Genomic DNA, 27,368 nt, shown 5'->3' with positions numbered 1-27,368 from the left:
TGAGACTAGAAATGGAAGGTTAAGCAGGTTACATTGTGGGATACAGTACCAAGTGAAGTAGGTCATCCCAGTATCCCGTGCCTACAGAAATGTGCATGCTGCGCACAGTGTGCATACTCAAACATAGACACAGATCCAGCACCTCTAGGATTCACACTCACCTAATATGTAACTATTAAAAAAAGACCTCACGTCCACACTTCCCCCACTAATTTGCACTACAGTTGTATTTGTAATGCACTCAGTGACTTCACTCATCTTTAGGGACTCGCCTGTGGTGGCCTGATCCAGCAGTATGATGAATACGTAATTTGTCTCGTTTTCGACGGGTTGTCCTTGACTCGTGAGGCCGACGCTTACGATGAGAGTTTGCACACATTCAGTTATCTGCCCTATTAATGTCATTTAGACAATACAGCTATGTTCACAGTCACACCACAGCTCAGTGTGGCCCAAATTGTTGTTTTCCCCAGATTTATTTTTTTTTTTTCTCTGAGATTATGCCCAACAAAAAACCTGTATCCCTGAATCTCACATTTTTTAATGTGGCGATAAAAGACTAATTTTATAATGTTACAAGTTTAAACTGTTAGGGTGGAATTCATTGCAATCAAGCGGATTGATCATAATTGTGCTCTTGATTTGCTGTAAACGTTGCACTAATGTTTAGTAGTTTGCGGTCAGTAAGAAATTCAGCTTTGCCATCACAGGAATACATTTTAAAATCTATTAAAGTAGAAAGCAATTCATTCAATTATAATAATATAATTATAATATATCAATTATAATAGCATAGAGACTTCTTTCAAAAATATTAAGCCTGTGATACATTTGTTTTTTTAATCATAAATGTAAAATAAAAAATCTTACTCAATGTTATTTTTGTATTATTTATATACTATTTCAATTAATGAAAACCATTTGAATAGTTTTAGTTACAAGTAACAACAAAGATCTTAATGGTTTACACAAAAATAATGATTCCATATATGAATTAATGGTTCTGTATTTAATAATATATATTGAATAATATGGGTTAAAAAAACTGACCAGACCTCAAATCTTACAGAAATGTGGTTTAGGATGTTTAAAAGAAAGTTGCAGAAATATAGGCTATATTTATTTGAAATACATTGATGCTAATCACTGCTAATGTTTTATTTTGTCATGGAAATGATCTCACGGTTTAGGATAACCATGCCGTCGATCATGAATACATGCTACTGTTTTGCATAGCATGTAAATTAATGTAGCAGATGCAACAGTACCCTTTAAAACAAAGTCATTATCGGCCTGTGGGACTTTCAGATGTCAAAAGCTTTTTTTAACATCTGTAACGAACATTTTCAAAGAGCTCTATTTCTGTGTATTCCTCCATCTATGTCACACCAGTGGAGCCTTTTATATGTAGAGGTGCCAAGTGCACGATCTGTTTTCCTATTGTGTGTGTTTGTAATATGATGTGCCATATGTTGTCGCTTGTCATCTTTCTCACAGGCCTGACTCCTGAAAACAACATGATAGTTTGTCTTTTTCTCTACTCATCCCTCTTAGTTTCTTTGACGTGCTCTCTTTCTCTAAAACACACACGCACACACAGTCACACTCACTGACTCTTATATTGGGTCTGAGGGCACGTAGCTTTTAAGTATGGGTCTATTTTTATCTCTTTTTCCCGTCTTATGTCTTTTCCCCATTTCTTTTAATAATCCGGAGGAAGTCTATCTTTCACAGTCTGAAGAGTGGTTTCTTAGACATGTGAAATATGTTTGAAATTCCCCTTTTTCTCGCCACATTTTCATGTTTTCAGTGCATCACCAGTTCAGTTAGAATAGTAAAATAGACGGTCTTACATAAGCTCTTTAGTTCTCATTTACCAGAGCCTCGCACGCCCCATTTTAATGAGCAATAGCATGCATTATTTGTGGATGTCCATAATGGTATATGGGCCTCCTGTTTTGAAGTATGTATGTGGATGTGGGCTCTCAAGCTTTTTCTACCCAGAGAACAACAGTCCAAATGTCTAAACTGGCTAATCGGCTAGAGTCGTCATAAAGGGCTTGACAAGATGATAATAAAGCTCCTCTCACCAGCAGCGATAACAGTTAATGCATCAAACCCACCCCAGTACCCCTGAGGATCACAGTTCTGAGCGTTGCAGAGGAAAATGTTCTGCTAAAGCTGCTGTAATTGAAGACACACATGTTTTTGAGCGATTATAAATAGATTTATGAACTAGCGATGGAATGATTTTAAGCAGTTTGATCCGTTCATTTGTTGAGTCACTGTTCCTGTAGGCTAATCCTGTAGAGGCTTTTAGCATTTTTTTTTAAACTGAACTTACTGCTTATTGTATAATGTACAGTACACTAAATAATGCCTATATTACGCATTGATAAACATGTTCAATTTTACAAATAATTTTACTTCAAGCCTGAGAAAAACTTTTTTTTTAAATGCTGACATTCAAATATGTTCTGCTTAAGCTTTTATGCTGCTGTAACTTAAGACACGTTTTTGAGTGATAGATTTATGAACTAGCAATAGAATGAGTCTTTTAAATCAGTTCGGATCTGTTAATTCATTTGTTCAGTCACATTCCTTTAGGCATCATTGGGTCATATGAGTCATGTTCATTTAGACCAAAGGATTCAGTCACTGAATGATTCACTTAAAGATTCAAAAATACTAACGAACTGCTTAATATATAATGTTCCGTATACAATATATAATGTCTACTATTTTTAACATGCTAAATATTACGAGAAAAAAAAAAGTGTAAAAATTGACTTTAAAATATGTCCTGCTAAAGCTTTCATTGTACTGTAGTTAAAGACTGTTTTTGAGTGATTATAAATAAATTTATGAACTTGCAATGGAATAACTTTAATCGTTTAAATCAGTTTTGATTGATTTTGTTTGTTTGCTTAGTCACTGTTCGAAACAAAAAAATTGTTTCAAAAAAATAGTTTCAACTTAAAATAATGTGTTACCCCCGCTGACTTAAAATTTTTAGTTTAGTCAACTTGAAATTTTAAGTTACTCAATGTTAATTTAAGGGACAACTGGAATATTTTAGTTGACTAAACTAAAGATTTTAAGGCAGCGGGGGTAACAAATTATTTTAAGTTGAAACAACAACTTTTTTTTTTCACAGTGTAGGGTTCAGATTCCAGAGGGTTCAGTCATTGAATCATTCACGTAAATGATTCATTAACAAAAACAAATGTACTGCTTAATGTCTAATGTGCAGTATACTAGTTGCTTAATGTCTAATGTGCAGTATACTAGTTGCTTAATGTCTAATGTGCAGTATACTAGTTGCTTAATGTCTAATGTGCAGTATACTAGTTGCTTAATGTCTAATGTGCAGTATACTAGTAATAATGCATACTATTTTTTCATTATGTATTCATAAATATGCTCAAATTTACAAACAATTTTATTCCAGTCTTATGAGTACAAATTGTCTTAAAACTTGAAATTTAAATAAAAGGTTCTGCTAAAGCTTTCATAGTACTGTAATTGAAGACATATTGTATGTTTTGAGCCATTTTTAAAGGAATTTATTAACTAGGCATGGAATGATTTTAATCTTTTGAATCAGTTCTGATTTCGGTGAGTGAATCATGTTCATGTAGACCAAAGAATTATTCACTTTCACACTTTGACAGATTTTTTTTCTAAATACTAACGTACTATTGTACTACTAATGTACTACTGCTATTTTTTTGTTATGCATTGATAAAAAATGTTAAAAACATATTCCAGTCTAGTAAGAGAAAAAAATGTAAACCATGACTTTCAAGTATAGTATAAGTCATATCATACTTTGCTATACCAAACATAGTCTATATTATTCATGGCCAGTTCAAGTCTATTGGAATCATTCCAAATGGCAACAGGAAGTTCCAAATGAGCATGACCTATTAATGCTTTAGTCCTCAGCCTTACCGCATTCTTTCTGTTTACCAAGGCACTTTGCTCTTCTTGGCCTCAGAGTGCTTGATCTTGGTCAACATTTATTGATCATGGTCTTTTATACCTTTGGTTCACATTGTCTGTTATCTTATCTCTAGTCTAACTCTCTTGATCTCCGTAGGTTTTCTGAGCACTGGAGATCAGTCTGCAAAGGGGAATTATGGGCTACTGGACCAGATTCAGGCTCTGCGATGGCTCAACGAGAACATTGGACACTTCGGAGGAGACCCAGAGAGAATCACCATATTTGGCTCTGGGGCCGGAGCCTCTTGCGTCAACCTTCTCATCCTGTCCCATCATTCTGAAGGTTTGAAACTCTGTTCCCTTGATCATCAATACAAAATCCCATCATTTGAAGGAAGGTCACCAGAAAATTAACATTTATTCATTAGGACACTTATTTTTTTTTCTCTATTTATTAAAAAATGCATTCAAAACTACAAGTGTAGTTCATACACATTCATATGTTGGGATCAGTGAGATTTTTTTTGTTTTGAAAGAAAAATACTTTTATTAAATTGATCAAACGTGACAGTGAAATAAATAAATTCAAATAAATGATCAAATAAATTCCTTTCTATTCATCAATGTAACTTTGTATTGTGTATCACTGTATCAAAAAGTACCTAAAGTATTAAGTAGCACAACTGTTTTCAGTATTAATCATGTTCAAGAAATGTTTCATGAGCAGCAAATCAGCATTAGAATGATTTCTGAAGGTTCATGTGACAGTGAAGACTGGAGTAATGATGCTGAAAATGTAGTTTTGCATCTCAGAAATATTAAAATATATTCAAATAGAGAACAGTTTTTTGAAATTGTAGTCACATTTTAAAATATTACTTCAGTGCAGAAATTAAAAACATCTAGTCAGAAGAGGTTTGGGGTCAGACTTTTGGATAGTACAATGAATGGAATACACATCTTATAAGAGTGCTTTTCATTTCTGTATTGAATTTTATTTCAAGATGGACATCAAGTCAAAAATATCAACTGTCCTGACACCATAATGAAGATACAAGGCTCATTTAAAAACAAGCTTTTATTAAAAAGAAGTAGTTTGACAATCTTTTATTATTTCTTAGTAAAACTACATTTTAAAAAATAATTAAGATGTTTACGCTCACAAAGTATAATGAAAATGTATTACTTTTGACACCATGTGATATTTTAGACTCATGAAATTTAAACTTTCCTTGAAAATGGTATAAATATTTCCAACATCAATGGAAAGTTTTTCTTTCTCTTTATCATGGGCACTCTCATTTGTTATTGACCCATTTACTGACCCTCATATCATTCCAAACCTGGAAGACTATTATTTTTGGATATTTGGAATTGTTTTAAAGTCTAGAACCCTATTTGTTCTATATATTTGTACAATATACTATTCTACGTTCTGAATTTTTTCAATATTGATATATTGTGCGGTTATGTGAAAGTGAGACTGATTTTTGGCAATGCCTTGCAGTGTGCGAGAGTTTGTGTGTGTGCGAGACTGATTTACATCACTATCTCGAGATCACACGTGCGTCTGCATTTGATGCCAGTTTATAATGAGTGCTGTGTGATAAAAATGGAGGGATGTGAGACAAATTCATAATGAGCAGTATGTACAAGTGTGAGATGCAGAAGTGTTGGACTGCAGCTGAGCTGATTCTTAATTGATTTCATAGGGAACTGAAGTGGGGGGGGGGTCTTGTAATAAGAGTATAGTGCAAGTGTGTGTGTGTGTGTGTGTGTGACTGGGGGGTGGGGGAACATTTTAATAATTAATAACAGAATCTGCAGATGAAAACTATGGGGCACTTTACATAACAGTGCAGCAGGATTCTGAAAGCCAAGATGGTTTCCTCATGCTTATCGAAAGCCTTTTCGAACACTGCTGAGCTCACTTTGTCACTTTCACTCAAGGAATGAATCAGAGTTTCTACCTGCCCTATTTACAACTCACATTAAAAGGAGCCCCTGACTGTTGGTTTATGCTGTTATTGGTTATGCCTTGTTGAAGCCAGCATGACCTTTCTACTGTGCAGACTTTCACCATTTTAGCTTAGCAACATGTTTCTCTGACCATTAAAACTTTTCAGAACTTTACTTGTAGCACAGTTTCATATACAGTAAGGTCCATTGACATTGACAGTGTTGGTCCGAATTTACATGACACACTGTTTAATTGAACATTTTTAAAGATTAAATACACACTTCACCTCACCTCGCTTTTGTAGCCAGTACACAAGGCCAATCGTTTTCTGGGATTCTGGCATTCCTGTAGCTCAAAGATTGGAGAATGGCACTAGCAATGCCAAGGTCATAGGTTTGATTTCAGGAAATGCATGAACTGATAAAATGTCTTCCTTCAATGCATTGCAAGTTGCTCTGGATAAAAGTGTCTGCCAAATGCAAAAATGTACTAGATTCTATTCTATTCTGATCTGAAATTAAGATTCAGTTGTGTTCTTTTCTGAAATTAAGATTCTGTTCTGAAGAATATGTTAAGAATGTGTTCTATTAAGATTCCATTTTGTTCTGTTCTTTTTTCTGAAGTTAAGAATCTGTCCTGTTATTTTCTGATCTTAAGCTTCTGTTCTGAAAATAAGATTCAGTTCTGATCTCTTTCTAAAACTGAGATTATATTATTTTCTGTTCTGAAGTTAAGAATCTCTTCTGTTCTAAAGTTAAAAACGTGTTCTCTATTATGAAGTGAATATTCTGTTCTAAAGTTAAGGAACCAGCCTGGAAAACATTTATTGTCATGGAAAGGAGTTCATTTTGTGATGATAAAAGATGTTCAGTGGCTTTATCTTGCTCATAGATGGGTCACACTCTGTCCACATTGACTCACTCACATTATAGCCTGCTCTTTGACTTTTCTTAGTCATTGTCTTGTAACTGGCCCTGGTTTCAGGTTTGTTCCAGAGGGCCATTGCTCAGAGTGGCTCCGCCATATCCAGCTGGTCAGTGAACTACCGACCTCTGATGTACACCAAGATCCTGGCCAAGAAGGTGGGCTGCAGCTACAGTGACACTGCAGATCTGGTGGACTGTCTGCGAAGGAAGAGCTTCAGGGAGATGGTGGATCAGGATATCCAACCTGCCCGCTATCACATCGCATTCGGACCGGTGGTGGACGGAGATGTGGTACCCGATGACCCCGAGATCCTCATGCAGCAGGTGTGATTTTAGTCACTGCAGGGTCCCAGAGTTTAGAGTCTAATCATGTCAGTTAATTAGCGATAGTGGGTACAATGGGTGACATTTGTGTAATGTCCTCAGGGGGAGTTCCTGAACTACGACATATTGTTGGGGGTGAACCAGGGTGAAGGGCTGAAATTTGTAGATGACAGTGAGGGTGAGGATGGTATTTCAGCCGCTTCCTTCGACTACACCATATCAAATTTTGTGGACAACCTCTACGGATACCCAGATGGTGAGTTTCACTGATACAACCATAGTCACTTGCACATAGGCTGATGTTTGCACTGCCATTGCTGCCACTGAATCTACAGCACAATGTTAAAATAATTTAGATTTTTCACTGAGTTGAATGCATGCAGAGTTAAGCCTTGAATACACTACATGATCTTTGTCCCTATTTTCCGCGGATTTACAGTTTGGAGAAGTTGACGCTATTTGCCGAAAGTCAGAACTAGACTGCAGATATGATTTGACAGATTCCATAGAAAATCGCGTAGTGTATAATGGTTACAGACTCAGATTTTTTTGCTACAAACTTTGATTCCAAACCAGTCGGACGATAACAAACATGTTTGATGATTTCAGCCAATATACTGTACATGTTGTTTTCATTTGTCATGCGGCTCCTAGCAATAAAGCACGTTTTTGCAAGTTTGTTGTGATCGGAACAGCTTTAAAGTCTGGTAGCATATGATGCCCAGTTTTCCTCTGTCACTATTTACAAAATATAGTAACTATATGATGCCTGGTGTTTTAAAAACTGTTCAGATTTTAAAAGTCGTGTAGTGTATTCCAACCTTTAAATGCATAGATTTAAAATACATAATTTGCCATATTTAAATATTCAATAAATGTAAATGATTGTAGGATTTCTAATCATGCACTAAATGGAGAACCTATTAAAAGAAGATTTGCTTTGAGATCCAAAGAAGTTCTAAGAAATCTGTGCATAAGTGTGCACTTGGAAAACATATTACATGCAATCAAGTGTGCCATTCAGGACAGTCCCACAGATTTCTGTAGACAACACTGACATACACATCTACACATTCTTTTAGCGGTTGTTCAAGGTAATCATTCTAATTTTACCCCTCACCTTGGGTGCTTCTGTCTCACTGTCTCCTATATTGGGTCAAGGTGCCCTGCTTTGTGTGACAACCAACTCTGTCTTTCAACATCCAACATCCACCTTTTTTTCTCTTGGTCTCTCTCTGTCCCTTTTTAGGTAAAGACATACTGCGGGAGACTATAAAGTTCATGTACACAGATTGGGCTGACCGCGACAACGGTGACATGCGGCGTAAAACTCTACTTGCACTTTTTACCGACCACCAATGGGTGGCGCCAGCAGTGGCCACAGCTAAGCTGCATGCTGAGTTCCAGTCTCCTGTTTATTTTTATACCTTCCACCACCACTGCCAGATGGAGGCACGACCCGAGTGGGCAGACGCAGCACATGGCGACGAGATCCCGTATGTGTTCGGTGTACCCATGGTGGGTGCCACAGATCTATTTCCCTGCAACTTTTCCAAGAACGATGTCATGCTCAGCGCTGTGGTGATGACATACTGGACCAACTTCGCCAAGACAGGGTGAGAGTTTGATCTGTCCAAATTTGTTCACCCAGTGAGACCAGAATACAAATGCAGTTCTGTCTTCTTATATTCTTCTCACTTTGTTTCAATATTTTTTTTTTCCAGTGATCCGAACATTCCAGTACCGCAGGATACCAAGTTCATCCATACTAAGCCCAATCGCTTTGAGGAAGTTATCTGGACCAAATTCAGCTCTAAAGACAAGCAGTACCTCCACATCGGTTTGAAGCCTCGCATCCGGGATAATTACCGTGCCAACAAAGTTGCCTTCTGGCTTGAGCTGGTTCCTCACCTCCACACCCTTCATGAGGAGATCATCAGCTCCATAACCACGCGACTGCCGCCTGGCAGCCCGCACCGGCCCGGCTGGAAGGGCACGGCCCAGAGCCCCGGCACACGCTCTACTCGCCACCCCACGGTCTCAACCTACCCACCTGACCCAGACCTCGAAGGTTCTGAACACTCTCCTGGACGCTTCCCATTCCCCAGCGACACAAGGGACTACTCGACGGAGCTGAGCGTGACAGTAGCAGTGGGCGCGTCGCTGCTATTCCTCAATGTTCTGGCGTTTGCCGCGTTGTACTATAAACGCGACAAACGGCACGAGCTGCTGCAACGCCGGCATCGGCGCCTCTCACCTCAACGTGGGGCGGGGCCAGGCATCGGCATTGTGGGGGCTCCGCCCCATAACGACTTGGCTTTGAGCCAGGAGGAGGAGCTAATGTCCTTGCAGATGAAGCAGCAGAGGGTGGAGCTCGACCACGGCACACCTCTTCCATCGCGTGGTCTACATGGCGACTTGGAACCTCTAAGACCACCTGTGTGCCCGCCGGACTACACTCTGGCACTACGGCGGGCACCTGAGGACGTGCCCCTTATGACGACTAACACGCTTTCTATGATCCCCAGCACCATCACTGGCATGCAGCCCCTCCATGCCTTCAACACTTATCCCCCTGCGCCTGCACCAAGTGCTGGGCATAGCAACAACGCCCTGCCCCACCAGCACTCCACCACACGAGTATAGTAACCCCTCTGAGGGGACCAGGCTCCCCAAACGCATAGGAACACAGACCTCCAGTACTAAGAGTGGTGCTCTACACGGATACTGTCCAACACACTGCTCCTGTCCTTTTTAAGTCCACTCCCAGCACACTCTCTTTCTCTCTCGTTCTTTCTTGTTTTACTCTTCCTGCTCCTCTCGTTCTTGGAGAAGATTTTGGGTGGAGAAATGTTGGCCATTTTCCCTACTCAATACAGCAGCTATCCCCTACCATTTAATTTTTTTCTCCAGTTTTTTTCCCCCTCAAGTCTCATTGCCACCTTTCCCTTTTTTTTATTTTCTTTACCCCGAGTCTTTTTCTCTGCTGTAGCCATTTCTAGTCCCTAAAAAAGAACAATTTTTCCTACTTCGGACTGTTTTATAAATCAAGAAAACATACGTGTAAAATATGTATTATTGATAACCTTATAAGGCTATGAATGAAAAAAAAAGATTCTACTATCTAATTTTTACCAGCATTCTTGTGCCAAGTACTGTGATCATCGTCCAATCAGACGCAGTCTTGTGGACGGACGTGGAGAGAATCACCTGAACTGGATTTATTCATTTATTTTGCATATATTTATTTTGCAGAATTGAGAAAAAAGTGCCAATTTGTTTTTCTTTTCTTTGGTCTCTCTCATTTTTTATGTTTATTTTTTGCTTTTTGTTTTGCACTGTCACTGTTATTTGCCTATGGAGAGAAATGAACAAAACTACAAATATCTATATAAAAAGATATAGATTCATTAAATTTATATCTTGATTGCGCTTTGGGAAATTTGCATGATTTATTTTTTAAGAGGAAAATGGACATTCGAGATTCAAGACTCTTCCTTCTTTGTCTTTTTATTGTCTTTTTCTGCAACAGTCTTCTCTCTCTTGCTCACTCTCTTTTTCTCTGTCTCTCTCTCTCTTTTTTTTTTACATCAGCTGTATTTTGTGCACTTCATTTGAAGATTCTTTTCCCTCTGTAGATACATGGTCATATCCGGAAATGAAACTGATTCTTGACAATAATAAAGAGGATAAATAGTTCCCTTCTTTTTTTTCATTTATAATTACGGAAGCTTACGACAAAGCTCATCTCCCGGAGAAGAACTGATCAGATCCACGATCCCCTCCTCTCCTTTTTTATCCCTTTTATCTCTCTCTCTGCTCGTATAGTCCTCTGTAGTAACCCGCGCATTACACTACATTGAGTTAAGGAACGTTCACTCCGTAAAGACTCTGACTCTGCTGAGTTGGACGTCCAGAGCGACGGGATCAACACCTGCGCCCATTCCCAGCACAGCTGGAGTCTCTCCGTCTCTCTCTTTTATCCGGAGCCCAAGAGAGCTCATGACGTGTCCAGAACATTCTTCCCCCTCACTGACACTGACCTTTGAGTGATTATCTCAGTTTGAACTCACTTGTCATCAGGCGGACATCTTGTTATATGCCCTGTCACAAGTCCCCGTAAGACCTTCTGATTTAGCCTCTCACCTCTCAACGTTTTTTTTCTGAAATCTCTCTTTCAGGGTGCCAAGAACGAACTGGCCGAGAGGAAGCGGGAGACGGGGTGGTTTGCATTCACGTGTGCGCATATAAGTGTGAGTGTATGAGGAGCAGGACAGATGTGGCCCTAAATGAGCTCTGGATACTGACTCTGGAAGCTTTGTGCATCAGGTTTGAGCCACGGTGGTGGTCAGAAACTAAACGCAGCCTGAAGAGGCGTACTGCGCTACACTGGACGAGGCGTCACCCCTCACGCCACTTAAATATACATTTACGATCCATAATGCAAGCAACTGCTTACCGCTCTCATCTCCATCCATTTTTTTGTTCTCTCGTCATCTTGTTTTTGGAGTTTCTTGTCAGTGGGTGGATGGAAAACACGCAAGACCACCTTCTGTCATGCCATGACAAAAAACACAAGATGCAAACTGTACATTTTTATAAGTGTAAGAGATGACATGGTCTTTGTAAATATTTTGTTTATTGTTGGGTTCATGGCCAATCGTATCCACTGTAAAAACAGGTGCAAGCTCATTCAGCCAATCACATCCCTCCACACACAATTCTGAAGACCCTTATTAGATTTTCATTTGAAGGTTTACAGATACTAAAGCTTCTTTTTTGACAAAAGACATTAAATCGTAATGAATGTTGAGGGAAGCGGAAACGAAGCGAATTCCACATTAGAGAATATATTGAGTCAAGAATGAGCGCACTTGATGAGAGTAATTGCATTTGGAATTCAAATTTGCTGCAAGACCCGACAATGCGGTGGACAATAGAGTCGCTGGCTGCATCTGATTCTGTTTCGCTTGAAAAACGGAGGGTGGAACCGATCAGGGCCTAATCAGAATATTTTGTTGGAGATGGTTAAATGTGGAAAAGCTCGTTTTATTTCCTCGTATGAGGCCGTAGGATGTAAATCGCTTGAGTCAGCCCTGTTTTTTTCCGAGAGGCCTGCTGTTTGAGTCATTCTCCTGGGTGTTCTTCATTACGCTTCAGTGGACTAAATGACACTGTGGGGTGTTTGTTTTCTCTTACCTGGTTGTAAGTTCTTAGAAATTTAATGTTACCCAAACCATTGGAGATTTGTTAGAGTGGGGGTGGGATTCCACAGAATTCTGGCTTATCTCTTTGTTGTGAATTTGAGCTGCATATATTTCAAAGTAGAGAATTTAAACAGTTCATATTTTTCTACAAAATAAAGGGAGAGATGATTCTACCGGCAACTGACAGACATATAAAGCACACTCTCACCAGACATACATGGTGATACTTTTTGTCTGGGTTGCCTATGTATTATAGAGGATTTAAAGAAGAAAATATGAAGAAAAAAAATCCTGAGAAACACAACTGTTGAGTATTAATGCTTGGTCGCCAAAAAAAAAAGACTTGCACCTGTTGAGTTTCATTTTGTTGAATTTCAGCAACGTAAAAAAAAAAGGCTTGAGATGTGGGGACTGTATGACTGCAACGGGTCTAAAGATTGAAATTCATATTTCTATTTCCTATACAGGCTACTACACACTGTATGTTGTGTATCTGAACTGGACAACATTAAAAAAGGTTATTAAACATACTGACAGACCTGTCTCCTTATTTGCATGTTGTTGTGCTAAACTGTATACTTAAAAAAAAATATATTCACCAATTTTATGTATACTTACAGTTTCATTTAAACTTCCTGTTTTGTCCTCTAGATGGAAGCATACGTCAAACAGACTCACAGCATTGTGTCCACATGGCAAACCCTGCTGAACCCTCAAAAAAAGGGTTCCTTTGGTCCTGCTGTTAAATGTACACATCTCAGAAAAGGATGTGTCCTGTAGAGTGCGTACACTGCCTACTAAAAAATGAACAAATAGCAGCACAATTCATGGATTTGTAGAAAACAGAACAAATATAATTAAATAAAAGTGTCTCAGATGTACTGTAGTCCAGGTGGCTGGATACAGCCGGACAAGCTGTTCGCCACACCGATATAAGCCTTTGAGTCCACTTATGCGCTCTGAAATGTTCCTCTGCTGGATCTTGTGCCATGATCGCCTTGTTGAATAAGTCAAGGTGTCACTGCTGTTTTGCTTCACTCTCCACATGATGCATACTCTAGAAACATGACTGCAGGCTTTCGAATGCAGAAGACCATTTGAAGAGCGACACCTGGAACTCATAAGCTCTTTAAGATTTTAAATTGGGTAACGTGTCACAATCAAGCGTTCTTGTCCGCATTTGTTGTGTATATGTGACTGCTGTAAACAGTTCCCGAGCTCCTCTGAGCTCGCATCAGCTGTTTTGCCCTTGGCAGGCTGGTGCAGCTGAAAGCAGGAGTCTGACTTTCCCTCGCAGGAAACTGCTCTGCACCTGCAGAAGTTCTGGGAGAGAGGAGACCTCCTGCGTCTGTGTGCTGGCAGGAGCTGAATCATCTGGAAGAACTGTGGACCTGGCCTGCTGTGGAAACAGAATGGACTCATTAGGGAAACTTTATCATCCCAAAAACTAAAATTGAATAGATTGCAGCTCTCAGATCTGATTGGATCGCCTCAAAATAATCACAACACACGAAACAAGCCAAGACTATTTTCTACTGCTAAAATCATCTACTTTGGTTACTAAGCTAGTTTCCCCTCCCATTTCAACTGTATTGGGTATTGTACTCTAGTACTATATTTTAAGCACGATTCATATTTTAGCACAGTGGGAATGGTTCAATTGAAATTTATTGATGCAGCCTTCAATTCAGTCTCATAGTTGCAGAAAGTGATGAATCATACACTGGAACTCTGCTTTACTATAGTGGGAAAAATCCATTTAGACTGAACTTATTTTAACTGCAGTATAGCCTGCAGTATTTTTAGGTATCTCTATTGTCCCTGTAATTTTATTCCACTGACATTTTATATGAAAATTTTAAATACAGCTCCACAGTACAGCATGGCATGAAAATTCCCCTCACGGTCACTGAACTATCAAGCTTTGGAGAAACAAAACACATTTCCCAGAATCATGCCGCCACTTTGACTGTAGCCAAAAAAGAGAAAGTAAACCAAATACGCTGCACGTTTGCACAATTTCCTAGAATGCCAAATTAGAAAAGAGGCTGGATGTGGATGTCAGAATAGTCAATACTGTCAGAATAGACCTTGCTGTGACAAGACACATGGGCTCATAGTCACAAGACATCAGAGGTTACTACACCTGTAAATCAAGACTGTGCAGGATCTGGCCGAGGCTGTGGATGTTACTGATATTGTTATCCAATGCACTGGCCAGAGGAGAGTTGCTCACTGTTTTCATCGCGCTACTCAGGGCCTGATCCAGCAGTGACAGACCAGTCTGGACCTCCACAGCGTGTCCATGAACCTGGACATAGATTTAGACTAGGAATGAGTAGAAATACTTTCAATGAAATACACTGGCTTGAATCGCCTATAAAATAAGCCAATACTGGAAATCAGGTTTCACTGATATGAAGATAACATGAAAAATAGATTTGAATGATGAATTAATACATCAAAGCCTTTTTAAAGTACCTTTACTAGTACATATAAACAATAAAAGAGTTGAATATGCATGTGGATATTGATGTTTTTGTATTATGCTGTATTACTGATTTGCACAATGCTGGTTTTAAGTATTTAATGCATTTATGTGTATGTATATACATAATGTTTTTATATTGTTAAAAAGTACATCATGACTCACATCTACATGTTCCCAAACGGCAAAGTCAACACTAGTCAGAGGAACTAAGTAGGATTTCATCACTCCACAGCCTCCTCTGCAACCTCTCTGAGAAAAAAAGAAACCGATGAAGTGATGTTTCTGAAAATAACCTGACATTCTGTGTGAAGCTCATAGAGACCTCACCATGATGACCTCAGAATCTCGAGCTTCTCGTACAAAGTGGCCCAGAACCCTCGGGTCACAGATGGGTCGGAGGGGTGAGACCTGGTTTCCACCCATCCACACAAACACTATCAAAACTGACACCAGACCTCAACAAGACAAATAAACACTGTTATTACAAATACTCACAGTAAATTGATGTGGGAAGGTTCTTTATTCATCATCTTTATGCTTATGAAAAATTGTACCTGTCTTTATAAAAAGAATAATTACTCATAGTAGTAGTTTCATTATTATTATTGTATGCAAATAAGGAAGTCAACAGCACATTTTTTCGAATAATTTTCACTGTGCCTAAACTGCAGTTCATTTACTAATTTCTTAATTCCATTCACACAAGCAACGAAGCTTTAGTGATAGATCAGAATTTTAAAGTGATGTCGAACCCACGCCTCCAGAGAGACTGGAGCCTAAATCCAATGCTTTATACCGCTCGGCCACCCTACCCACAGAACACAAATCGCACGTTGTAATTGTACTCTACTACTGATCATGTAGGCTAAACATATATGGACCTTAAGTTTTTTTCACAGTTGAGGTCAAATTTCCCAGAATTCACCACAGCCTTCACCTCTGACTCGTCTTCGCTTCTTTATCTCCAGGATAAGCTTCTGCACATCATCTGATTCATCATTCTGTGTCATTGACACTGTATACTGGGATCGCCGCTCTAAATAGCATGACACAGCTCCTCTTTTAGTAATATAGCAGCTTGGGAAAGCCTCGGCTGCTTTAAGGCTGCTTTGATTCATCCAAGTGACAAGTATACTAAAAAGATGCATTGGGCGACACTTCCTGCAGGTTACATTGGGTAGATCTATTATTAGTGAGTCATTGAATCGTTCACTCAAACGATTCGTTAAATCGTTCATGAAGTCTTTATTCTTCCTTCATTGTCAACTATTGAGCATAACTTTTATCAAACTTTAAGGCTTTTCGGATTTTTTTGTTTCTTTCGATATTTTAATGAAATGTAATCGATTATCATGAGATTATTATGAGATTAATCTTCATTCAGTTCCTTACAAACACTCCTTAATTCATTTCGTTCGTCGTTAATAGGCGGCTGAAAACATCGAATCAGCCAAGGGACCTAGGCTATTCGTTCTCTAAACCAATGAAATGTCACAGCCAAATTCTTCACATTTCAGGAGGGATTCAGTGTATGACAAAAACGAATTAAGTGAACTAAAGGCCCGGGTATACTTCACTTTCCGCGTTCCGTTCCGTCTCGCGCACAGACGCGTCCACACAGCTTTCTCAACCGCGGATGAGCGCGGACGGACGAGCTCGACACATGCTTGACTTGCGCTGTCTCAACATTCACCTCGCGCATGCGCTGTTGTACGCGCACCGTCCGCGCCGTCTCAAAAAATTGCTTGCACGCGGACGGGGTGCGCGGCTGTCCGCGAGCCGCCCCCCTGATGACGAAAATGACGTAATGCGGACGGTGCGCGGACGGCCGAAGTATACTTTGGCCTTAATTCCTTCATAAAGGAACTAGTTACTGCCCCCATACGCGAATTTCTATCACTCATATCACACACACACAAAAAAAATGTATGGTCTCTCTGCCTCACAAAGAAATAAGAAGTTCTGGTAAGTTCATGCACGGCATGACTGAAGTCACGCCACTCATCTGAGCAGCAACACAACTTCATAGAAACTACATGATATCACATGTGAATAATGCGTTATTTACAAGCATACATGTGATATTTGGAATCGTGGGTTGAACATTTATTTATTTATTTATTAAAATTATAATAAAATTGTAAAATAACAAAGAAAATGCATTACAAACTACGATATAATTCTTAACTACAACAAGGGACAAGTCGATAAACAGCTTAACTTACCTGAAAACGTTTGCATTCGCAAGGTGCATTTTTACTGTGCATAATGTTCTTAAATCCTAAACTGCGATTTTTGTGTGCCTTTATGCACTCTACAGTTACCCTACTGCAGACTGCGCAGATTTGAGCTCAACGCATGCACCGTATGACTTCTGCGTGACCCTGTTCCTCGTGCGTGCTTGATAGTATTCCAGCGCGCTGTTCTATTTGTGCTGTGTTTGCCATTCACTATGTTGCTCAATATACATTCAGCTTTTCTGTGTAGCCCACAATCCTGTGACGACAGTGGTCTCACGTTTCAGGGCAAATTTGTTAAACTTTCCTAGATGCACGTATATTTGGCCACTGTATAAATAAATAAAATGCTAAATAAAGAGATTAAAACATAGGCCATAGCCCCCACCCCTAGTGTATGCAGCTAAAACTATAATTATTCAAGATTTAATCAAGAATGTTTCTAGTAACTGAAAGGATTTTCAATATTTTTTTTTTTTTTGACAGGACTACCATCTAGTGTTCAAATACTAAAGTACAGCCAGCCGTGCATCTTTTGGTCACAGCTGTAGAAATAGGTTACACTCAAGCATGGATTATGGGCCAGGCCCCAGGGTCCTCTTTAGAAATAGTACTTCCTGAACACCTATAGGCTAGCATCTTTAACGTTGTATATTTGGAACCCGTGATCATTTTATACTAGGTAAAGTCCCTGACTTGGGGCAATGTGATAGTTAGAAAGCATCTGATTTGTCAATGTGGTTTGCTGATTTGGGATCAGGAGACAGGAAGATTGTTTACATTGGACCACATCTGCAAAGTCTTCCAGAAGAGGAAAAAACTATTATGGTTCTTTCACCATTACTGACACGATGTATAGACACAAAATTACTACAGGCAGTAATGATATCAACCAAAGAAAATTTACAGAAAGGAATACAAGGGAGAAGCAGAATATGAGTTAGAGAGAGAGTGTTAAGGATTATACAGCCTTATTCGCTTCAGGGCATTTGTATATCCTGGTTCATTTGTGTGTCTCTCTGAGATTAGATTATGCCCTTAAGAAATGAAAGGAATGTCCCACAAGTTTGCTAATCTTGTTCATGGTATTAGCTTGCATTGGTCAGTCAATGAAAACTTGTCCTGTGTGACCTTTACATTCCTTTAAACTTATGTTGCTTTAAAGGCCAAATATAGTTCATATAGGTGGTTATTTAGGTGTAATATTTCACCAGAATGTGGCAGATGTTCTTGTTTGACCACCCCAGTAAATTCTGAATTGTCCTCCTTTTTATGGCTTTCAAGGCTCTCTGCACAGGCTAACACTTTTTCAAATTCATCTACTCTTCACATTTTTACCATGCCACTTTTCTTTCCTTCCATCTTTACAAAAGCTGCAAAGGTATTGAATCTGATTTTTACTGGAAATGATGCATGTATTAATGATTGAATTGTCATGAAACAAACTATATGTGGTTGTAATGATGAAACTCGACTAGAATTGTCCTTAGGTTTTTACTGATGTGTATCACTAGTGTTTATTGAAACAATAAAAGGAGAATCTCATAGAAATAGATTGAAAAAGCAGGACAGATTTTGTTTGTTTGTTTGTTTTTTGACACACATCTTTATCACAACCCAAAATTCACATGGTATCAATGAATTACTTAATATGTCAACTGAGACAGTTTGTCACAATTAAACTATGCTTATGTAGGATGATTAATATTAAGATGAAAGCAATAAAATAATTATAGACATAGGGTGGTCAGGAAAAAAAAATACAATTACTGTTTTAACATGACAATTTTTCTTAAATATCCTAAAAATATGAGTTAAATCATATTGTATAGGCCTATAAAAAATTTGGAGCCAGTAAGATTTTTAATGTTAAAAGTCTTTTATGCTCACCAAACTGCATTTATTTAATCAAAAAATACAGTAAAACAGCCATACTGTAAAATATTATTGCAATTTAAAAGAAAGATTTTTTACATGTGTAATTTATTCCTGTGATGGCAAAGCAGCCATTATTTTAGTCTTCAGTGTCGCATGATCCTTCAAAAATCATCCTAATATGCTGATTTGGTGCTTAAGAAACATTTCTTATTATTATCAATGTTGAAAGTAGATGCGCTGCTTAATATTTTGGTGGAACCTTTAATGCATTTTTTAAATATATATATTTTTTCTCATTTAATTTCCATTAATTTCTTTAAATCTTCCCGACTCCAAATATTTCAATGGTATTGTATAACATTGAAAAACACTAAATTTAAAAAAAGACTTGGTTTTAAAATTGTACAGAAATATATAGAGAAGCTACAGGAAAGAAGAAAGCAAGAAAATTAAACCACAGCCAAAAGCTATAAGCTGAGGGTAAGTCAGATCATTTGGCATAATGAAGGTAAGGAGGAAGAGGTGACGGTGAATTACAGTTATCATAGAACAGCTGGAAATTCTTGTCTACGGACATTTTGTTAGTCAGGTAGTTCTCCAGATCCTGCACAGTGAGCTCTTGGACTCTGTTCCCCTCCTTTGCGTTCTTGGCAAGGGCTGCTTGCGTCGGGAAACGGATGCGTATGTTGTGTGGCGCATTCCGGTCATATTCAGTGCAGCAGTAGGCAGACCACACGTCTTCAGGGATGCCAACACGGTCCTGGTTGTTGCGCCGGATCATGTTTCCAGTAGTGGTAACCCCAGTGACAATATAGGCTGTGCCTCGGCAGAAATTATTGAGACGCACACGGATGCGCTCTTCGTGTTCGCGCCATGGTCCGATGTTGAACTCACGAATTTCTGGCACAACATTTGTGAGCGTGTAGGTAGCTGCTCGGTCCTGTGGGTCTGACTGGTGCTGGTCTGGATTCAGATGGCCTCTCTCATACAGAACCACATCAGAGTAGTCATCCAAAACCGCCTGGCTGTCCTCAAACTTCATGTGTAAGTATCCAGTAGGGAACGACATCATGTTCCCATTCCCATCAAGCTCTGCAAGCTAGGAAGAATGTCAACACATCATTACAAAGAAGAAAGCTAGTCCTCAACCTCTCAGAAAAAAAATATCAAAGCTTTCACTGGGGTTTCAAAAGGTACACCTTTGTACCTTTTTTACCCTGCGGGTTTATATTAGTACCTTAAATGTACATATGTATACCTTTTGAAAGGGTACCATCCCAGTAACAGTTTTATACTTTTTATTTTGAGATTTGAGATAGTTTCATACCTGAGGTTCATACATCCAGGGATAGTCCACACGCCGATCACCCTCTGTTTTCTTGAAGGTGTATGCAGAGTAAATTGGGATGCGGTTTTTGGAGTCGTACAGGGTTACATATCTGGGTTTGTCAGCGTAGCGCTGGCAGATCTTCTTGAGTCTGCTATCTCTGAAGCCTCGTGGTGGGGTGCCCATATACAGCGAGTCCTTGCACCTCTCAACATGGTTGAAGTCTTCAACTACGGTTGCAGTTCCCCATTGTTCAGAGAGCAATATTATGATGGCATGGGCCAGAAGGATGATGGAGGGACGCATTTTAGTCAAAGGAGCTTCTCGACAGTCTTACTTGAGTGCTTCTTTGACAGAATGAGAGAGTGAGAGGAATTCAAAGCTGGTTACTTTGAATAGCATTGATTAGATAAGCAAAACAGAACTGATGACACTTTGCCTAAAAGAGAAGAGTGTGTCTTCTAGGTGAACTTGTACAAATGTGGCTTTACATGGCTCTAGGATACCACTTTATTTACTTTTTTTCTACCTGAAGGAAAACAATATATTGTTGTTTGATCTGTAACTTGACCTGCTCTACTGGTGTTGTGGAAATGAATACTTGAGGAGAGGTGTCTTATTATAAAGAGACATCATGGAGAAGTCATGGAGAAGGTGGGCCATGTTGCCTTGACCTGGTTTTATAAGAAGCAAGAGCACACTAGCATTGTAGTCCTGCGAGTTGCAAAGTAGGGCCTGCATGGATCGGATTTGTTGGTCCAGATGCTCAGTCGGGTTGAGATCTGGGGAAATTGGAGGCCAAGTCAACACCTTGAACATTCTGTCATGTTTCTTAAACCATTCCTAAACTTTTTTGTAGTGTGGCAATGTGTATTATCCTGCTGAAAGAGGCCATCGGGGAACACCATTGCCATGAAGGGTGGTCTGCAACAATCTTTAGGTAGATGGTATGTGTCAAAGTAATGCCAGCACATGATTCCAGGACCCAAAGTTTTGCAGCAGAACGTTGGCCAGAACATAGCACTGCCTCCACCAGCCTGCCATCTTCCCGTAGTGCATCTCCTGCCATCTCTTCCCCCGGTAAATAATGCACATGTACCCAGCCAGCCATCAGATCTAAAAGAAAAAGTGATTCATCAAACCAGGCCTCCTTCTTCTATTGCTCCATGGTTCAGTTTTGACTCTCACTTGCCATTGCCGCTTTTTGTGATAGACAGGGTTCATCATGGGCACTTTGATTAGCCTGTAGCTATGTAACCGGATACATAGCAAACAACGATGCACTATGTGTTCTACACCTTTCTATCATGGCCAACAATTTAAGCTACAGTAGCTCTTCTATGTGATTGGACCAGATTGGCTTGCCTTCGCTCCCAAAGATCATCAATAGCTGTTTTCGCATTGCGTAGTTCTAGAAACTAGCCAGCATGGTGGTTCATAGAGAACCAATTTCTTCCTCGGGACGTTTTTCTGGTTGTATTAGCACCGGCAGCTGGAACTCTGAAGCGGCTGACATCGACGTCTTTATTCATGGCATTTACAAATGTTAACAAACGGTGAATGTTCGGAGCTGTTTTTATTGTGTCGTGGGTTTCATAATAACGGATATGTAAATACACAGTTTGCACGAGTGAAAGAGCATGAAAAAAATACTAAAATGTTTTTAAAGTTTTTACATTTTTTGAGTTTTTAAAAATGCAGGGTAGCCGGTGTTTTGTATGCGTTTCGCCACTCAGTGTACACGTACATCACTGGTAGTTCCTACAGAACTGCTTTAGACCCTACTCTGAAGTAGGAGCCAAATTAGCTTTCCTAAATGTAGTTCCAAGAACTAAATACGTTCCTAGTTCCTGTGGTTGCGAACATGCCAAAAAGCTGGAACTTCTGATAATTGTCACGGTTTGGTTTCTGTTTAATTCCTGTTTAGTTCCTGTTTGTCCTTATTTGGTCAGTTTCCTGTCATTAGTTAATCATCGTTTATTCCTTTCACCTGTCTTGTATTAATCATCTTGTTTCCTCATTAGTTTATGTTCTTTATAAGCCTTGAGTTCAGTAGTAGTCTTTGTTGTGTCTCAAACTAAAGTTATGTTTATGCTGTATTTTCTGTTGTTAATAAGTTTGCACGATTAAAAGAACCTGTTTTTCCTGAATGCCTCGTCTTCCTGCCTCCTACAATCAGCAACGCATAACAGAAGACACGACCTACAGAGAAGATGGATGAACGAGCCCTGTTCATCTATATGGCTCACATCTACCAAGAGCCTCTTAAATATGCACTAGCTTTCGTACCGCTCGCCCTCGCCAGCTCCCTCGAGGGAGACGAACTCAAGATGCTATTTCGGCTCGGTATATCGTTCCATCAACCACTGGAGCTCCCAGACACCTCCAACCTCAACTGGCAGGAGACAGTCATCCGGTGTTTAGAGAGTCTCCAATCCCGAGCCGGAATGCCGCCCGCGATGAAGCCCATGCCGCCTCACGCGGCAAAATTAATGCCACCGTCCACGGCAACCGCAAGTTTGCCGTCCATGACCAGCCCAAGCACGCCGCCAGAAAATATGGCAAGCCCGCTAGCAGAAGCGCCTCGCAAGTGTCTTCCTTCGTCTCCGCTGGTCCCGTTCAGCCCTCCTGCGTATCCGCTGGTCCCGTCCAGCCTTCCTGTGTCTCCTACGTCTCCGCTGGTTCCGTCCAGCTCCACGCCTCCAGAGCGCCCTCAATGGTCCGCGCCTCCAGAGCGCCCTCAATGGTCCGCGCCTCCAGAGCGCCCTCAATGGTCCGCGCCTCCAGAGCGCCCTCAATGGTCCGCGCCTCCAGAGCGCCCTCAATGGTCCGCGCCTCCAGAGCGCCCTCAAGTGTCCGCGCCTCCAGAGCGCCCTCAAGTGTCTGCGCCTCCAGAGCGCCCTCAAGTGTCTGCGCCTCCAGAGCGCCCTCAAGTGTCTGCGCCTCCAGAGCGCCCTCAAGTGTCTGCGCCTCCAGAGCGCCCTCAAGTGTCTGCGCCTCCAGAGCGCCCTCAAGTGTCTGCGCCTCCAGAGCGCCCTCCCATGTCTCCGCTGGTCCCGTCCAGCTCCGTGCTGCCCAAGCACCCCCAAGTGTCTGCGCTCCCAGAGCGCCCTCCTATGTCTCTGCTGGTCCTGTCCAGCTCCGCGCTTCCAGAGCGCCCCCAAGTGACCACGCTGTCAGAGCACCCTCTAGTGCCTGCTTCTCCAGAGTAAATCACACAAGTAATAGTTATCCTCTCTTTTTAACCAGCAGCTTTCTTTGGAAGGAGTAATCAGTAAAAGGAGGGATACACATGATGGTTCAGGAAAATGCTTTGCAGAAACCTTATCACATATTCCCAGAACAAATTATCTCTCTCTCTCTCTCTCCATATATATGTAGGTCCTCTTTTCTGTAGAGCTAATCATCTTCATGGCTGGCTTGTATGGCTGTCTTATAAATGTAAATCAGGTTATTCTATACTCCCCATCACGAGAGAACAAACAGTCCTCAATAGAGTGTGAAGAGGTGATGAAAGAAGAAGGAATACAGAGATAAGCCTGTCTGTATGGAGTCTGTGTCCTGTGTGAATAAGGGATTAGGAAGGAATGGGGCTTCGTTCACCTCCTCTTTATGCCACTTTTATTTGGTTATTTGATATTACATGAGCTATCTCAAATTCATACCATTGTTAATCTTGCATGCACACACAAAAGCAACTTTTTACTTTGAAAAGAATCAGTAGACAGTGTGCATATTAAATTGATCAAGCAATAGGAGTTTGATACCAGCTTTATTTATTATATTATTTTGAAAATATTTATCCAGAATACCTAGAGCTTTTATGTTATTGAGTCTTCATGTTTTTATATTGATAATTGACAGACTGTAGGCAAACAGAGAAGATTAAGTGGTCAATTTTTATTTTAGAAGAGTTACAATATTCAGATAAATTGCAGTAAACATGCTTACAAAGTGAGAAATGATTTAGCTGTTGCAGTTTTATAAAGAAGTTAATGGACCTAATAAAACCCCTAAGGCCCCAGATGATTATAGTCATTAAATCTCTCATTTCATCACTCTTTTTCAGTCCTCTCGTGGACAAATATTCTTAATTAGAAGATATAAAATATTTCTGAAACTGAAATTGGATCTTCATTCTACCAGTGAAGGCTAAAGGAAATGGATTCAGATTTTTACCCTTCAAATGAAACAAACAAACAAACAAGAAAAAAAAGTGAACAGTGTTATATCCAATTATTTTAGTTTTTTCCTGCAATCATACACAATTAAGTAAAATGCATATTAGGGAATATTATTCAGGATCTGATGCTCAAAATCTTCTTTAGTGCACCCTTAAAAATGAAGGTTATTCAGTGGTTCTTTGTAGTTCTTCAAACTACATGTTCTTCAGATCAGTGTATTGGTGTAGGTTCTTTAAATCACACTACCAATCAAAAATGTGAGGTCCTATTTATTTAGATTAAAATTATTGTATTCAGCAGGGATGCATTATTGATCAAAAGTGACAGAAACATCATTTATAATGTTACAACAGATTTCCAATTTAAAATAATGGTTTTCATTTGATTCCTAAAAAAAACATATTAGAATGATTTTTAAAGGATTATGTGACACTGAAGACAACTGATAAAAAATATGCTTTGCCATCATAGAAAAAAATATAATAAAATAAAAAATATTAATATATTTTCAAATATATTAAAAACAGTTATTTTAAAATTGCAATAATATTTCCCAATTTTACTGTACTTTCATCAAATAAATGCAGACTTAAGAGTAAAACAATAAGATGGTAATAAGTAAACAATAAGAGATTTCTTTCAAAAATCTTACTGACCCCAATCTTTTGAGCGGTAGTGTAGATGAAAAAATTGTTTTCTAAAGAACAAAAGAATGTTTTCAGTGGAATCTAGAAGAACTTCGATTTCGATAGTCCACTTTAGACATTCTACTAACAGTAAGTAACTTTGCAACTACATGTCAACTAGCAGTCATTAGTAGGATTAGTACTGTCTGCTTAATATCTTCTAACACTTTATTTTGATGGGTCCACAAAATACTACATACTGACTATAAGAAACTTTGCAAGTATATGTCAACTTATTCTACTAACCCTAAACATATCCTACTGAGAGTTAGTATACATGTAGTTGCAAATTAATGAGAATTAGTTGACATGTAGTTACCAAAGTTACTTATAGTTAGTAGAATGTCTAAAGTGGACTATCGAAATAAAGTGTAACCAAGTCTTTTTCTGTCTCATTAAGTTGTAAAATCTAATTGGAACCTTTATGTATTCTACAGAACACAATTCTTACAGTTGAATGATATTTGAAAATGTGTTTATGAATTTAGGTATCGACAGGTTAAGAGAAGCAGGATGAAGACGCCTAAGTCTGGACTATCATTATGGCATCATTAGGCTCACAGTTCCCAAAGAAAATCTGAAACCTCTGGTCCACAAAGGTGCTCTTCTTCAAAAAATCTTCCAGTTGTTGCACAGACATCTCTATGACCTCCGCTCCTCCTTTCTCGTTGAGCCCATAGGCTGCAAAGGCCGGGAATTTGGATCGCTCATCAAACGGGGCATTGTGATCGTAATCGATGCAGCAGTAGGCCGACCACAGGTAGGTTGGAACGGCCACCCGGTTGATGTTGTATCTACGAATCATGCTACCAGACGTGGTGACCCCCGTGACTATGTACGCCTTGCCGCGGCAGTAGTTGTTGAGTCGACGGCGGATGATGTGCTCGTGTTGTTTCCAGTGGCCCACGTTGAACTCGCGGATCTGTGGGACCACATTGGTGAGGGTGTACGTGGCTGCCTTGTCATCGGGGTGAGCCTGGTGTTCGTCGGGGTTCAAATGGCCACGTTCGAAATCAACAATGTTTGAGTAGTCTTCCAAGATGGCCTGAGCATCTGAAAAACTGTCGTGGACATCACTGGGAGGAAATGGTTGCATCTCACCAGAGTCCGATGCTGTGGAGAGCTGAATGAGTATAGAATATTTATGTAAACAATAACAAGATTTTAAGGTAGCCTATTCTCAATAAAGTATGCACCATATGGAAAATATATATAACCAGCCAAAGAATTGTTGATGTTATTGGTTGTATAGGTGTTCTTTTTGTACTTTTCATGGTCTTAATCTGGCTATAAAACCAGCAAATCAGCTTACCCTGCTGGTAAAAAACAGCTTAAACCAGCCTAAGATGGTTTGCTGGCTGGTCTTAGTTGGTTTAAACTCTCTCAGATGGTGTTCAACTGGTTTAGTATTTGGCGGCTGGTTTCCCACCAAAACCAGCCAACCAACCAAAATGGGAGACTGATTTCAGTTTTCTTCAGCAGGTTGAGTTGAAAAGAATTGCTCAAAATCTAACTTGTGCCTTGTTTGCATGCTTCAAGTCTACAAAGCTATTGATATTTTCAACTATTAAAGCTTTACTCATTATGAATGAAAATAAAAACTTGGTTACCTGAGGCTCGAACATCCAAGGAACATCAACCTTCTTGAAGCCGTCGGAGCGCTTGAAAGTGTACGCAGAATACACCGGGATGTGATCTACCACATCATACAGAGTGACATACCGAGGCTTGCCGTTATAACGCTGACATATCTTTTTAAGTGATCGGTTCTCCAGACCCCGAGGGGGAGTGCCCATATACATAAACTCACGGCATTCGGGTGAGAAATCTTTCTGCACTTCTGAGCGCACAGTGACGAGCAGAAAGCAGAGAAACATCAGCAAAACAGTGCGGTGATCCATTACATTGACATGAAACGGCTCTCCTTCAAAATCTCCTTTGAAATAACTCCTAGGTGTCCCGGTGTGCTTATTTTCCATACTGCAGTGATAGTCAAATAACTGCTCGCAGCTCACCTGACACACCTGACGGTCCTGCAACTGACTGGATAGAAAAAGACATTAAAAAAATCAAGATACCTTACATTTAAACTCAACAAAATACTTTTCTTCAGTATATAAACTACTTATTCTTCTTTTCCCACTTGCTCCTGTAAATATTTATATTGTTTTAATGTTTTTGTTTTAAAGCATTAAAAAGGTAA

The 27,368-nt window shown here is 39.6% G+C and overlaps 3 protein-coding genes across 6 annotated transcripts in view; 1 reads left to right on the top strand and 2 right to left on the bottom strand.

The window, feature by feature from the left end:
• The window catches only part of LOC306865853 (neuroligin-2-like), a gene marked incomplete at both ends in the record, with an annotated part of 51,525 nt that extends 41,724 nt beyond the window's left edge, over nucleotides 1-9,801 (top strand). Inside the window, 5 exons of the mRNA XM_079410679.1 lie at nucleotides 4,103-4,288; nucleotides 6,890-7,155; nucleotides 7,258-7,411; nucleotides 8,405-8,771; nucleotides 8,880-9,801. Of these exons, the coding sequence (XP_079266805.1) occupies nucleotides 4,103-4,288; nucleotides 6,890-7,155; nucleotides 7,258-7,411; nucleotides 8,405-8,771; nucleotides 8,880-9,801 (1,895 nt within the window). The remainder of the gene's footprint in view (nucleotides 1-4,102; nucleotides 4,289-6,889; nucleotides 7,156-7,257; nucleotides 7,412-8,404; nucleotides 8,772-8,879) is intronic.
• A 1,979-nt stretch (nucleotides 9,802-11,780) lies between these two features.
• Nucleotides 11,781-17,336, bottom strand: LOC306865744 (erythropoietin-like). 4 transcript variants are annotated; one of them, XM_079410511.1, is made up of 5 exons: nucleotides 17,079-17,336; nucleotides 15,181-15,308; nucleotides 15,016-15,102; nucleotides 14,509-14,673; nucleotides 11,781-13,761 (listed from the first exon to the last, which is right to left on the bottom strand). In XM_079410511.1, the coding sequence occupies exons 1-5, from the start codon at nucleotides 17,092-17,094 to the stop codon at nucleotides 13,597-13,599; spliced, it is 561 nt and encodes a 186-aa protein (XP_079266637.1). In that variant the 5' UTR covers nucleotides 17,095-17,336; the 3' UTR covers nucleotides 11,781-13,596. The 4 variants fall into 4 exon arrangements, with proteins under 4 accessions (XP_079266637.1, XP_079266635.1, XP_079266638.1 ...); XM_079410509.1 differs by lacking the exon at nucleotides 17,079-17,336 and adding an exon at nucleotides 15,791-16,567; XM_079410512.1 differs by lacking the exon at nucleotides 17,079-17,336 and adding an exon at nucleotides 16,426-16,549.
• An 8,352-nt stretch (nucleotides 17,337-25,688) lies between these two features.
• LOC306865852 (endonuclease domain-containing 1 protein-like) lies at nucleotides 25,689-27,066 on the bottom strand (the record flags this gene model as incomplete). Its single annotated transcript, XM_079410678.1, has 2 exons — nucleotides 25,689-26,288; nucleotides 26,776-27,066. The coding sequence occupies 2 exons, from the start codon at nucleotides 27,064-27,066 to the stop codon at nucleotides 25,689-25,691; spliced, it is 891 nt and encodes a 296-aa protein (XP_079266804.1).
• Nucleotides 27,067-27,368: the final 302 nt, after the last annotated feature.

This window comes from Barbus barbus (genome assembly GCF_936440315.1).
Source record: "Barbus barbus genome assembly, chromosome: 47".
Lineage (NCBI taxonomy): Eukaryota > Metazoa > Chordata > Actinopteri > Cypriniformes > Cyprinidae > Barbus > Barbus barbus.
The sequence above is the reverse complement of the archived record's forward strand: the minus strand, read 5'-3'. Positions and strand labels throughout refer to the sequence as shown.